Source organism: Antechinus flavipes, chromosome 4 (genome assembly GCF_016432865.1).
Source record: "Antechinus flavipes isolate AdamAnt ecotype Samford, QLD, Australia chromosome 4, AdamAnt_v2, whole genome shotgun sequence".
Taxonomy (NCBI): Eukaryota; Metazoa; Chordata; class Mammalia; order Dasyuromorphia; family Dasyuridae; genus Antechinus; species Antechinus flavipes.
The window spans coordinates 74,460,851-74,476,532 of record NC_067401.1 but is presented as its reverse complement, the minus strand read 5'-3'; the positions used below and the strand labels follow the sequence as shown (position 1 = coordinate 74,476,532).

Below are 15,682 nucleotides of genomic sequence, written 5' to 3'. Positions count from 1 at the left end.
CAGAGACCGAGACAGAGAGAGAGAGACCGAGAATCTTTTAGTTTTTCTCCCACTTTCTTTACTGGTCTTTTTTTTTTTTTTTTTTGCTATATCTTCATCTAGATCATGTCCACCAACTATGGAGGTGTCCAAAGGCTCTGTCCTGAACCTCTTTCTCTTCTTCCTCTGTACTATCTCACCTGGTAATCTTATTAGCTCCTATCGTTTCAAATATCATCTTTATACAGTGTACTCTCAGATCGGCTTATCCAAAACTGAAATTTTCATGACTTCCAATTTTACATCTCCAATTGCCTATTGGGGTATCTTGAAGTGGACATCTTCTAGACATTTCACATTCAACATATCCAAAATAGAATTCATTATATCCCCACTCTTCTCCACCCTTGCCCCTTTCCAGTTTTTATTTGACTTACAATCCACATATGGTCCTTAACTTCTCGATTTCTCATTCTCTCTCACCTCTTTGTATTCAATTTGTTGCCAATTCCTGATGATTGCACATTTGTGTTATATATATGTGTGTGTGTGTGTGTGTGTGTGTGTGTGTGTAATGACATACACATACATACATCTCCAGGTCCTTATCACCTCACACTGCTGTTCATCTCCCTGGTCTCTGCAATCCAGTCCATTCTCTGCTCAACTGTCAAACTGATCTCTCTGAAGCACAGATCTGACAAGTGGCTCCCTATTACCTCCAGGATTAAAAATAAAATCCTTTGGGCTTTAAAATCTTTCATAATGTGATCCCTTCCTTTCATTCCAGTCTTCTTACACCTTACACCTCTCTGTGTACTCAGTGATTCATCGACACTGACCTCATTGCTGTGTTTTGTACAGGATATTTATCATTATCATTATTATTTTTAAAAAATTTAAATTTTATTTAAATTTATTTTTTAGATTTTATATATATATGTATATGTACATATATATATACATACACATTCATTTTTTGCATATTTTCATTTGGGTCATGTTGGGAGAGAAAATCAGAACAAAAGGAAAAAAAAACACACAAGAAAAAAAGGTAAAAAGAGAATGCATTGTTCTTCTGTCTCCATAGTTATCTCTCTTGGATTCTGATGGCATTTTCCACCCAAAGTTTATTGTAATTCCTTAAATCATTGAATTACTGAGAAGAGCCAAGTCTATCATAGTTGATCATCAAATAATTTTGTTGCTGAGTAAAATGTTTTCCTGGTTCTGCTTGTTTCACTCAGCAACAGTTCATTATACAGTATATTTCTCTGGACTCCAGATATTTGCTTTCATGCAGAGAATGCTCTCTCTCCCTATTTCAGTCTCCTAGATTCTTCATAATTCCATCTAAAATCCTACTTTGCTTGGGAAATCTTTCTCAATCCCTGTTTTAATGCTAGTAATCTTCCTCTGTGATTATCTCCAATTTGTCTGGCATATATCTTGTTTATATGTGGTTGTTTGTATGTTCTCTCCCCTGTTGGATCTGGATTTCCTTGAAGGCAGAGACCTTTTCTTATCTTTTTTTTTTTTTTTTGGTGGGGGAGGAGGGGCATTCCAGTGCCACATAGTAAATTCTTAATAAATATTTGTTGACTAAGTTGACTGCCTTGAATTTGAATTTGAAGACCTGAGTTTGAATTTCATTTCCAATACATTGGCTATGGGCCATTCTGACCCCCAGTTTCCTCATTTGAAAAATAAAAGTGGTGCCAAAGTTCCTATCGAACAGATCTGTTGTGAAGTGCAAATAAGGTAATGTAGATGAAGAAATGCTTTGCATTTTTTTTTCTTTGCAAATCCTAAAGCATGATTTCATTTCCTGATAATACTAAAGCACTCCCTTGCCCCAAAAATGCTTCAGCGGCTCCCATTACCGACTGGATAAAATACTAACTCTTCCTAAAATTATAGTCTTTTTACAATGTACCTCAAACCTACATTCTCAGACTTATTTCACACTAGTCCCTTTTATATGCTCCAGCCAAACTAGAATAGTAGCTGTTGCCTGATTTAATTTTCTCTTGTCTTTTACTAAACATATCATACTTCAAACCCAAACCCTTTTTCTATTTCCCCATCCTACTTGCTGAAATCCCTTTTTTAAAAAAAATCTAGATGAACTATCTCAACCTCTGTTTCTCTAATTCCTTCCCCCTCTTAAAATCTTTCCCCCCCAACTCTCAGTGCTTGAGCTCTTCATTTAATCATAAGTTGTATTATGATTATTTATATAAATATCTTATTCCATTGCCACTTAATCATATGCTCATTGAAAGCAGGCATTAAACCTTTAATAACATTTTATTGCATTGAAATATTTTCCTATTACTAATTTCTTGGAGTTTCTGCTGGCAATAGAATGGTGGACTAAATGGACCTTGATTCTGACTTAAAATCTGTAACCCCTCTCTTCCCAAATTAAATTTGTCATCTTTTCTCTTAAACAAACCTCTTCTAAAACTCCTTATTTCTGCAAAGCATTACCATCTTTCTTTCTGCAGGGGTGTCACAATTCTGATTCTATCACATCCCTATTTAGGAATTTTCCATGGTTCCTTATTGTCTCTAGGATAAAATTAAAACTCCAGAAATGGGCACTGCAATTTGGCTCCAATCCAATCCACCATTCTAGGCTCGTTGTACACTACCACCTTTCCAGTCAAATTGGCCTTGTTCTTCCTTGAATTTAGCAATAGAAACACAGAATTCTGTGTTTTTGTGCAAGTTATTTCTTATGGTTGGTATTCATTCACTTATCACCCCCCCCCCTTCGTCCTTTTCTTCCCTTTCCATTTAAATGATCATATATACACATAGATAGCAGTTTACATGTTTTATCCTCACCATGGAATATACATTCCTTTTATCGGCGGGACAATTTCCTCTTTGCTTTGTCTCTGTCACCTGGCAGTGCTTTGAAAAGGTTCTTTGTTGTTGTTTTGTTGTTGTTATTGGGGTATGGAGGGTGTAGATATGTAGCCAGACCAAGAATTTCAATGTTTCAGGGAACTCCAATGAATCAATAATTAACCGTGTCTCAAAACTGCCGAGAATAAAGCACTAAAATGTTAAGAGACGGTCCAAGAGTCACACAACTAGTACATGTTAGAGGAAGAACTTGTACCCAGGTCTTTCTGGTCTCTATAAGGCCATGTTTTTCAAAAAGATGCTTAATTTTTGTTGGACTGGATTTCCTGAAGGAGCCGCTTTCTGTTATTCTTAATCTGGTCTCTATGAACTTAAAAAAAATGATTTGGATAATTATTTCAATATAATTATTTTCGTTTGCAATCCTATATAATTTATTTTATGCATTTAAAAACTTTGTTAAAGGGGTTCATAAACTTCATCACACACACATACACGAGCACACACAAGCACGCGCAAGGTTAGGAACCCTGAAACAAAAGAAAAATGACTAAATTTAAAAGTCAGAAGCTCTGGGTTTTAATTTTGCCTCTCACTAACTCTATGACCAAAGGCAAATCACTTAAACTTTTGTCTGTTTTTTTAATCTGTTAAATGGGAAAACTTCCTCCAAAGATCATTATGGATTGTCTTAATGGATTGCCAAAAGAAAAACTGTGGATTAGAAAGTTAGGCAAATCACTTAATCCCCAAGCCTCAATTTTCTTTCATCTTTTAAATGGGGTCTCTTGAACTTGTCTTCCTCAAAGGATCTGGGTTTAAAAGACGCAAAAATCGGGCGTTAGAGTCTATGTTCGGTTAATCTCTGCACTTAGTTTCTTTCTCTTGCAAGATCGAGACACTGCACTACTTCTTTTGGAGAATTAAAAAGAAGAAATGTATATGAATTCGCTTGGTTAATAGTCCTTGTAAACTATTGTTATTTAAAATGGGAAGGGGAGCGTGCGAGACTTGCTATTCTATTTAAGTAGCAAAATTAGTCCATTCATTAATGGCTTTATCCTAAGTGCCTACTAAGTTCCCACCTCATCAAATAAAGACCAAAACTCGGAAGTACCTGCCCTCAAGGAGCATTAATTGCTAGAAGGAATTTTTTAAAAGGAACTTAGAAGTTTGCCCAGTTGTGAATTCTGAACCCTCCCAGGACTTCGGTTCGTAAAACGAGTAAGGAGGACCAGCCCGCTCCTGAGAACTTCTCCAGTACAAGAGCTGTGATGTCTAGTCTGAAGCCTTTGCAGGGTAGGTATAAAAATCTAATTCCGCTTCCTGAAAGAACCTGAATTTAGAGATGAGAGGGTTTCCTGACCACTAGCAGGCCTGTGGCTAAGTTACGGAGAATTCTGGGGCCCGTCCTTTGTACTGCAGAGTCCTTGCCCTCGAGTAATGGGGATAGGGCTTTAGGAACTGGAAGCGGCGGACGCAGCTCCGAAAGAACAACCAAAAAAAAGGATTGTTGGTCGGAGACGATCCCCAACCCACACCACCAGCTCGTGGAGAGCCAGGCAACAACAGCTCGAGCTCTGCCGGCTGCACTATTGTGTTAGTGCCGGCGGCGGAAGAATCCCATCCCTGTCGATCGAGCAGTTAAAAGAGTCCTTCTTTGTTCACCCACGGCCGGAGCCGAAGGGCAACGCGTCCTTCCGCGGCCGCCTCGCAGATCCCGCCCCCCCGCGGCTCTGGAGAGCTGCCATTCGGCACAAGGACTCTTTCGCGGTCCCACAATGCACCGGCACTCCGCGGGAAACCAAAATGGCGAAGGGCCGTAGCGAAGCGGGGTTGTGTTGGAGGCGGGTGTGAGGACCCCCCCCCTCCCCGCTCCGCCCCCGTCCCCCTCAACCTTCCCCTTAAACCCCATTCCTCAGGACCTCGGCGTGTGTTTTCTTGTGTGTGCAGCCCGGTGTGGCGGCTGCCTGGCGAGGGCGCGGAGTCTAAGGGGGGGAACCGCCCAGGGGGACGTGGTTTTATTTTACTTTATTTTTTATTTTTATTTTTTTTTCCTGTATGAAGCGGTTGGCACCACTGAAGTGACCGAATGAGGTGAGAAACCTTGGACTGGGACTCAGTGTTTCCGGGGCTCGGAGGATTGGGAGAGGGGGGAGGGGAGCGTTGGATAAAGGGGGAAAGATGGACGCTGGGGGGGGGGTCCGATGGAGCACAGGGTTGGAGGAGGGTGAAGAGGATGGGTGAAAAGAAGCTGGGTGCGGGGGGGTCAGGAGGAAACCTTGGCGGGGTGGGGGGATCGGCTTAAGGTTGAGCTACTGGAGGGGGCAGGAAGGAACCTGGGGGCGGGAGACGGTTGGAGGGGCAGGATGAAACCTGGTGACGAGGAGGTGGGGGGTGGGCCCTGGGGGAAAGGCTCGTTTGCCTCCCCAGGTGGGGGTGCTGTGGGGGAACCGAGTCAACGGACAGGAAGGGACCTTGGGGGACGGAAAGTGAAGAAAGACATGAGGAACAGGAAAGAATTGAGGGGGGGTTGGAGGGGAGGAGGGCAGGCAGCAAAGACTTAACGGGGCTGGAGAAAAAGCAATTAGGTTTCAGGAGGAAGATGGGGGGAGAAGGACAGGACTAAGTGGGGAAAACCAAGATGGAACGTGTGCAGTTGATTTGACTTGGGTTCCTTAAATCTGCTTTTCCGTACATTCTTAGTAGGTAGCAATTGTGTGCCCAGATGGAATTCGAGGGTTGGGTTTTTGTTGTTTTACAACTGAGGATGTCAACGACTTAAAATCATAAGCCTCAAATCCTTAAGTAAATTATTGGCAGGGCCAGTCAATGAAACTTCAGGTCTCTTAGTTTCCCGTCTAGTGTTCTTGGTCACGAAATTTGCAGTTGGAAGAAAACGGTCGAGAATATTGAGGGTAATTAGAAGAATGAGATAGGAACAATAGGAAGGGGGGGGGGTGTGTGAGAGAAATTTTGCTTTGGTTATAACAGTTAGAAAGCATCTGACTAAACTAGGAAACTAGAAATATTCTTATGCATACAACAGTGGAGCACAAAATCTGAGGTTAATCCGTAGCTAGAAGTATGTAAATATTGTCTAATATTACCTTATTCCACATACCTTAGTAGTAGCTGAAGCTTTTCTTTTAGATTGATTCCATGTGACCTTGTATAACTTGTTTACAGACTGGTTTTAGTTTTCATATTTTTATTACAAGCTCTGAATATTTTGACAGATTGCAAAAAAAAATTTCCTTTAAAATATCTATTGTGGTTCCAATAAAATGCACATTTATGTACTGTGTTCTTTTCCTTAAAGATTCCACAATTCTTTAAATGGAACCATTTTGAGTGACAGCTTTTAGAACTCTGTAGTTGTGGACAGGAAACAGTTTTACATTTCTGAATATTCTGTTTTCTGTTTAAGATTTGGCACATTGTTGGCTTTTTCCTAGGAATGATAGCTTGAAAAATAGTGCAAACAAAAATGTTTGAAGTTATATTTAATTATTTTTTTTGTCTTCAGATAGGTTTTTTTTTTTTAATACCAAAAGCTACCTAAAATACTTCATTTGGTTATTCACATGTTTTTCTTGACCTGTGTTCATAAATGCGTTTAATATAAAAGGAAATTAGTAATATGAACTTCTTGTCCTATTTCTGATACATACTGTGTGACCCTGGACAAGTCACTTAATCTCTCAGAGTGACCTTAGAAACTTTTCTAAGATACTGAGTTGCAGAACATTTGCAGATGTTTGGGGAGGGAATTTCTTCATTGGAAAATTCCTGTATCAATGAAATCACAGGTTTAGCCTCTTAGACTTCCCATCCTACACACTTCAACCCGCTCTATTTCTAGATCTGAAATTGTAAGAGCTAATGGGGACTTTAGATGTACCATCTAGTTCAGTTCCCTCATTTTATAGTTTTGAAAAATTGAATAATCCGAATAGCCTTCATTAAGTTAATATATCAGAAACAACATAGTCCCTCCCTCCCCACCCCCAAGAATTACTGTTCATCTACTTACCCAACTCTTGTAGTTCTGTTGATTCTATGTCTCCTGTTTTGTAAACTCCTTGAGAAGAGTTGAGTTTTGTCATATTATTTTATATTCCCCTGTAGTGTCCTGTACTAAAGCAAATATTTGTAGGCTGAAAGGATTGCCTTTATTAATATTTTAGGATAGCATTTCACGGATATGATTTCTCTTGTCTGACCATACAACTTTAATTTGAGATAGAGAGCAGCAGTGATAACCCAATTTAACATATGGAGAAATTGAAACTTTTGAGGAGCTAGCTTTGTCACACTCTTTAGCTATTTAATGGTTGTACTATGAGTAACTTCTTCTGAAAACTCTTTGTTTTACTAATCTAGAATGCTTCCCCTCAAAGTAATATTTATATGGATTGATACTATTTTTTTAGTATAGATAATTTATTGAAATAGAATAGAACATAAAAATTGCTAGTATGTATAATGAAGAAATATCTTTATGGACTTGATTCATATAAAAAAGTAAACTCATTTAATGTTTTAAATTAGACATTTTCTGTACTATAAAGATTAACAGTAGACTCTCGGGATAACCACTTCTGGACCAATTGAAATATACTTGTAAGATCTGCTGTTAGATTTTTCTTTTGTCAGAAAAAGATGTCAAATTTGATTTTTCCATTTCAAGAGATTTTTCTTTTTATTTTGTTAGTTTTCAAATACTAGGACTTCTATCAACTTGAAAATCACAGCTATAAAGAGACATATAGTGACAGAAATGACATAGTGATGTTCTTAAAGCACAGTCTGACCAAGAATATTTACCATGTTACTCTAGTACTCAGTAAACTAATGACTCTCCATTACTTCTAAAACCAAATGTAAATTCCTCTGTTTGTAATTTAGAACCCTACAACCAACCTTGTTTCAATCTGCTTTTGCCAGCCTTTTGCATTCTCTTCCTGAGCTACCTAAGGTCATAAGAAAACTACCCAGGGGCCAAACCCCTTTGGACAAGGAAAATGTACCTAGAACTCATTTCTTAAGAATGAACAAACTCTAATTTGATCATACCTTCCCCATCCCACTGATTCCAAATTTGTGGATATCATCATTCAAACCCCTGATTCATTATTATTATTATTCAAACTGGATATTCCTCTTTGCTCACCATGGTTCTCCTCTGAAACTGTTTAGCATCCCAACGTGCTTTCTAGAATGCTTATTCCGTAGGCAACAAATTTGTTTTCATCTTAAATCCTTACATTTCCCATTTCTTCCATCTTCTGCCCTTTATTGAGACCTGCATTCCTTCTCATTACACAACTTCCCTGATCTCTTTTCCAGCATTGGTTTCACTTTGACTGATTCCCCCTTTTTACTCCCCAAGAGGAGTTGGAGTATTTCTTATTTCCTGTAGCCACTTTTAAGTTTTTCCTATACTACCATCACTTAGGAACCTTTCCTCCTTGAGGTTCTCTAAATCCATAGCTACCACCTTATCAGAATTCTAATAGTTGTTGTCAACTGATCTTGAGTACATTCCCCTTTGCCCAATGAATTCAATGCCTGACTCAGTCTTGATCTCTTTCACAATTCTTGCCCCCTCATACAAGGGTACTTCAACATACATATTGATTTCCCTCACACATCTCAAGCTTGTAGTTCCTCAATTTACTTATTTCATATTTCTTATTTCACTCTTCTATTCCATATCAGCCACACAAACATGAATGAGACCTTTGAACTTGCCCTAAATTGCAAGTGCACCACTTCCATGTTCACGAACTGTTTCTTTATCTAATCACAATCTAGTACCATTCCACTTCTTCATCTGTCTTGCAACCCCAAACCCTATTCTTCTCCCTTTACCTTGGCTTTGTATTCTACTCGCTGAGGCCTTTCTCAGACCATGATCTCTTTGATAGTTACACTTTTCTACCTCATCTTTATTCCTGGTAAACTAATTTAACTCTTCATTGTCCTTATCGGTCACTTGCCCTGCCAAGCCTCAGTCTTGGATCACTCCCGCTATCTATTATTACCTTTGCAAGTTAAGACTGCCAAGTCAAACTGGGGAAAATCATGACATTTCTTATATCTATGTTAAATAACCTCAGTTGGGCCTTCATTGCTACTGTAACTCCATAATTAACTCATTTCATATTTGCTATATTAAACTTTTTCATCCCTTCTCTAACCTCCCTCTTTCCAATATCAACTGAAAACCTTACCTAGTATTTTACTGTAAATTGAGGCTATTTGCCTGAGAGAACCCTCTTCTCACTTCTTCCTCATTTTATATCCTCCAGATTTCCTTTTTGCTACTATCTCCTCTTTGACTGTCTTATGTATTGAGGGGGTCCATTTTCTTGCCAAGGCAAAGCCCTTGATGTGCACAAGTAATTTCAGCTTCAGAAATTTACCATTTTTTTCCCCCACTTAGCAATCTTCAATTTCTTTGTCTATTATCTTTCCTAAGGAATTTATGCCCATGTCTCCCCCAAACTAAAAAAACCCTTACTGATCTGACCATCCCCCTTAAGCATCTCTCCTACAATAGATAACTCTATTTCCTTCCTCTTGTTCTCTTTCTACATTCTGACTTTGAACTTTATCATCCAATTGAAATTTCTCAAAGTTAACAGTAACCTTACAAAACTTAATGGCTGTTCTCATCTTCATTCTTTACCTCCAGGATTAAATATAAAATCCTCTGTTTGACATTTAAAATCCTTCATAACTGACCCCTCCTCCCATCATTCCAGTTTTTTACTTTAAACCCACCACCAATTCCACACACAAACAACATCCAGTGACATTGGTTTCCTTGTTGTCCTTGAACTTGACATCCAAACTGACCATTTTTACTGGTTGTTTCCTTCATTCCTGAAATGCTTTCCCTCATCTCTGCTTTCTGGTTTTCCTTTTTAAGTCTGAACTAAAATTTCACTTTTTTTACAGGAAATATTTTCCAATACCTCTTCATTCTAGTAACTTCACTTTGTTGATTATTTCCAGTTTATCCTGTATGTATTTTTGTACATAGTTGTTTTCATACTACCTTCTTCATTATACAATGAACTCTCCATTACTTAATACAATATTTGGCACATAGTGTTCACTAAGAAATGTTTATTAACTGACTTAATCCCACCTCCTTCACTCTACATTTTCACCAAAGTTGATCTCCCTACTGTACCTGATGATAGCATTCCAACTGACTGAACTTCATGCTTGGAATGTATTTCCTCTTCACTTATGCCTTTTTACCATCTCTTTTTTTCTTTAAGATGCAATTCAGGTATCACCTACATGAAGTCATTTTTTCTAGATCTTTCCCCTTCTACCACAATCATTACTTCCTGCTGAAAAAAAGATAACAGGAGGCCCCCCAAAAAAATAACCACACACACACAATTCCTGTGATTGTATTACGTTCCAAGGACAAGGTCAATGTCACCTTAGTCCATGTTTCTTCAGTGTTTAGTATAATGCCTAGAAATGGTAGGTACTCAGTACTTGATGATTTAGATTGGTAATTGTATTATGTGATATGTCTAACATAGAGGAGTTTCTTTATATGGTTGGTGAACGTGGTAAAAAAATATTTTGATTGGAAAAATTAACAGGCTACATAGTGCCTAAGTTGAGAGTTCATAAGAAATTCAAAGGAGCAGAGGTTGACAGAATCGGGTATAGAAAAGTTTGAGTTTGTCAGCCTTCTGTCATTTAATAGCAGAAAGGTTGCTCTCAATTCTTTTTTCCCAGTTCACCAAAGTTGGTGTTACTTTTGTTGAAAAATTTGTAACTGTAATCGTTTTTAGACATTGCTGGCCAGAGAGGGGCACTTGGTCCTGAAAGTTTCAATAATGGCGAACAGGACCCTAGGGAATGAGACACTTATCTAGAAATAATAGCAAAGTTTATATAAAGATTATGGTCATTCTTCCAAAATTGAATGGGGGAGGGGAGGAAAGGAAGATTAGAGTCAGGTTTTATTAACTATGCCAATCAAGGTAGTGTGCTAAAGGATGCAGAAAAGAGATAAAAGACAATTCCTGCCCTCAAGGAGCTCATCTATAAACAAGCTATATATCAGATAAATAGGAAATAATTAACAGAGGAAAGGTACTAGAATTTAGAAGACTTGGAAAAGAATTCCTGTAGAAGATGAAATAGTTAGCTCTGAAATGATGCGCTAGGAGAGGCAGTCTCCAGTCAGGAGAATCAGAGATTTAGAGTTGAAAGTATACATACAGATGACTTAGTCCGACTTAACTTTTCTGGGTCTATTTCCTCATTTATAAAATTAAATGACTTGTCCTGGGTCACAAAGGAATGAGTCAAAAGTATGTGAGTCAAAGAATAGCGTTTTGGCCTCTGACTCTCAATCTTGTGCCTTTTTAATCCTCTAAAGTCCTTCTCAAATATTAAAACATACAAATCCTACTTCTGACACATTCAGACAAATCTTAATTTCTTAATGCTCTGGTAGTTTCTAAGATTATAAATTGGAGATAAGGTCCAGTCCTTGACCCTATATCTTTCAACTGTAAAAATTTTTTAGCTTTGGGTCAGCTAGGTAGTGCAATGGATTGCCCTGAAGTCAGGAGGATTTGAATTCAAAGCTGACCTGACACTCACTTAAATGCTTCCTAGTTGTGTGTCTCTGGGCAAGTCACTTAACCCCAAGTGCCTCAGCAAAAAAAATAAAACAAAATAAAACTATTAACTTTTCTTTCAAAACTTAGCGTGTTCAGTGTTGATGCTATATAACCTTTCATTTATAATTGTTAGCAAGTAAATACCTAGTATGTTAAGAAAGTGTGAAGATGAAACATAACCCCTCCCAGAGACTTGTAGTCCCATGGTTGGGGGCCGGGGGCGCTCAGGGACAAGGGCTCATTAAAATTGTGATTACAGGAGTTGTAGTTTCACAAAGCCTTCCTACCTTCTCATTGATATTTGAAGGGTTGTTTGCGAATTGCTTGTGAAATCATCTGAAAGGGGCTTTGAAATTTCAGAGCTCAGAAATAGTTTACTGGAGGCTTTTGCATCTCATAAAACTACTATAAATCTGTTTCCTAAATCACTTATATGGTAGAATGCTGTGGAATCAATTTAGATGAGGCATGGAAATACCCACTTTTACTGTTTGCACTGGATCTGGAGAAGCCTTTTGGCTTCTCCAGAAAAAAAGGTTAGATTGTAATTAAAAATAGTCCAAGAGAAACCTTAGATATACTGCAGAGATATGACATTCCACATTGTAAACTAAATATAATATTGATCCTAATACTTTGAGGACTAAAGCAGTAGGAATCGCTCACTTTTCTGAACTTCAGAGTAGACAGTGTCACATTAGAATTAATGGATTTGTCTCTGGTCCTGATTCTATTACTGATTAATCAATGAATCATGGGAATTGGAGCAAGTCATTTAATTTCTTTTTGCCTTAGTTTCTTTCCTTGTCAGTTGAGTTACTAATTCCTTTTACCTTCATATAGGTCTAAAGGTAACATAAACTGGGAAAGTGTTTTGCAAACTTACAATGGTAGGTATTACTAAGTTCTGTTCATTGATCTTAGTATTTATTAACTAAGCTCTTCTCTTCCCTTCCCTCCCTTCTCCTCCCCTCTCCTCCTCCTCTTTTCTCTTTTCTTTTCTTATTTTTCTTTTCTTTATTTTTTAAGTTCTCAGCTGCTTTATATAACCTTGGGATGGATGTAGAAATTGCCAGAAATGACAGGCTGATTTATCTTCTTTCCCCCCTCTTTCCATCAGGATTGTAAAAAATGCCCCAAGTTTCAACCAATTCATTTATATTTTGATCTGACAGAATTTGTGATTACCAGGGTTAGCATATTATTTGGGTCTTCCATGCTTAAAGTAAAAACTGGAATCTGGGTTTGCATGAATGTAGACTGTTCTTAATCATATATTTGGGAATTATTTATTTTGATCATCTTGGGAAATTTTTTTGTTAGTTGGCTTTCCTTGATATCTATTGCTCTCTTAAACCTGTTTCACTGGCCACTGGCCTCAAAATTAATAAATGCTTGAGGAATGCAACTGAACTAAAATTAGTGCTAATAAAAATGGTTTAGTAATGAAAATCTAGTTCCACAAAGATAAATAACGTTGCAGTTGTTAAACTTTGCAGATAAAAACTTTGATTTCAAAGTCAAATTCTGCAAAAATTGAAAGCTCCTTTAAGATTTATTTCTCAAGAAATGCCTGATGAGAATAGTATTAAATAAGACCTATTATTTTAAAAATTCATAACTTAATTTTTCTAAAAACCTAAAAGTATCACAAGTTTATTTAGTAAATAATGTGATTATCAGTTGCTCCTTTTAAGTTTATACATGTTTTGTTTGTAAATTCAAAAATTTTTTGAAGAACCATGAAACTTTAAAAAAAATTTTGGTAAAATAATAATCATTTCAATAGAATCACTAGAAGTAAATTGGAGATTATTTTCATACTTGAACATTTCATTTGTTTTTGTTATTTGGCTTTGGGATCTAATTACATGGATATTTGTTTTTTAAAAAAGCCATCTTATAAAGAGTTTTATGTTCTTTTGAAACAATGATAATTTATCTGATTCTATATCACAGTATTCACTAATAAACTAATGCCAAATTTCCAGTTATATAAATTTTGACCAATTCTTTATGGTTCTTTGTGGTATATTGCACACATTATATACTACTGAGAGAGGTCAGCGTGGATGAGTTGTGTGTGCTTAACCAGTTTTTTCTTTTAATTACTTGGATGGGTTTATCTTTACCACTCTGTTCATACAGACAATTTACTTAGATAATTTAATGTCAGGGTTTAGCCAATCATCATATTTGAATTCTCTTAAAAACATTTTTGTTATACCATTAAATATTTAGCAGTATAGCTCAAAATTGAAAGTCTTATACATTTAGAGTACTTGTAGTATATAATGAGAATTTTAAAATAAATTAATTTTGGGATATAAAACAATTCTAAGTTATTTATATTGCAGTTTAATTTTTTTCCCCATAAAAATGAATTTAAAATTTGTGTTTAAAATACTTTTACCCTTGGATCTTGTGTTCAAAGTAAGTTCTTTAATAGCTCTTGAGACAATATAGAATATATAAAAAGTTCTTTGAGACCATTCATATTACATGTAACTAAGGTTGTAACTGAACTCATTATCTTTCCTTCAAAACCCTTTTTTTCCATGCCAACATATTCCCAGTCATCCAGCTTTCCACCTAAGCATCAGCATCCACCATTCCTTAATCTCTTTTACTCCACTCTCCCACCCCCACCAGATCTTGTATATGCTCCTTTCTGTCCTCTGACACTGCCACCAAATCTGTTTCAGGCCATCACCTCATTCCAGGATTATTGCAGTTGCTTGCTGATTGCTATCCTTGCCATATCTCCCTACTCCCAATTTATCTTCCACTTCAGCTACTAACATGAGCTTAATGTTTGTAAGCCTGACAGTGTCTTTTACTAGTCAATAAGATGGGGTTGTGACCAATAATCCTGGATTGTGAACCAGTCTGTTGGGTCCTTATTCTTTCAGAATCAAATAATAAAACTTCTTATCATAACTTGGTTCCTTTCTATCTCTCTTTTATTTTCATACTTATCTTCATGTCTATAGTGTCACGGTCCTGGTCGCTATTTTTTAAACAGTACATACAACTCCATCTCCTGACACTCCTTTTCACTTTCTGTCTCTATTCCTGGAATTTGTTCTCTATCTTTTGTCTTCCTTCTTTAAGCCCCAGCTTAAAATCCCATCATCTACAAGAAGGCTTTCAAGGTCTGCCTCCATGCCTTTCCTCTGAGATTACCTCAAATTTTATTTGTATATTATACTTATATAGCTGTGTCCAATATGTTTCCTCCATTAGATTATAAACTCCTGGAGGCCGGAGACTGTTTTTGTTCCCCCCTTTCTTGGGGGAGGGTATCCGTAGTGCTTATCTCAGTTCCTGATGTAGAGTAAGGGCTTAATAAATTCCTTTTTTATTTGACTTGATTTACATATTTCTTCCTCTAGAATTTGTTTTTTGTTCCTACTAATATCTTAGTGATATTAGTAAATGTAAACTAGAATGTGTATATGGCGACTCATTGGATGTTCCATTATTTGCTGCATTGTGTTAAGATTGTTTAGCAAGATTTTTGTGGCAACAATTTAAACAAAAGTATTTTAAGATTTTTTATAAAATAATTGTAAAACCAGTGCTTACCACCATTTTGTTTTGTTTTTTTTCTTTTAATGAATTCAAGCCCTCCAAAGTCACATGTAACTTTGAAAGCCACTGGAACTGGAATTGAAAATAACTTGGTTATTGCTTGATAAGTTGGCAGTTCCCATGCTGGGTGGTTGTTGTTTTGCTCAGGCAATTGGGGTTAAGTGACTTGCCTAGGGTCACACAGATAATAAGTATTATGTCTGGGGTCAGATTTGAACTTGGATCCTCCTGACTTCAGGACTGATGCTTTATCCTCTGTACTATCTAGCTGCTTCTCCCATGCTGTTTTTGAATCTTTGGGATGAGTCTGTTTGTCTGGTGTGGGTTTCAGCCCAAGTACATTTTTTTTTTTAACCCAGGAATTCACTTTTGAAGTGAAAAGAAATCTTACTTTATTAAGAACTATGGTTTAACTGGTCAAGGACTGAACACAATGAGGACAATATAAATTAACAAATCTGATGTGAGAAAACTTACAGCTACTATTCTACCAGTATAATACATCAGTTTAAGGGAGAGTAAGGTTTAAGTTGATAATTAGGTTCAATGAATAGAATGCT

The 15,682-nt window shown here is 37.0% G+C and overlaps 1 protein-coding gene across 1 annotated transcript in view; it reads left to right on the top strand.

The window, feature by feature from the left end:
* The first annotated feature begins 4,838 nt into the window (after nt 1-4,838).
* The window catches only part of MTF2 (metal response element binding transcription factor 2), a 47,031-nt gene continuing 36,187 nt past the window's right edge, over nt 4,839-15,682 (top strand). Inside the window, exon 1 of the mRNA XM_051993330.1 lies at nt 4,839-4,953. Coding sequence (XP_051849290.1) covers nt 4,949-4,953 — 5 coding nt within the window. The 5' untranslated portion in view covers nt 4,839-4,948. The remainder of the gene's footprint in view (nt 4,954-15,682) is intronic.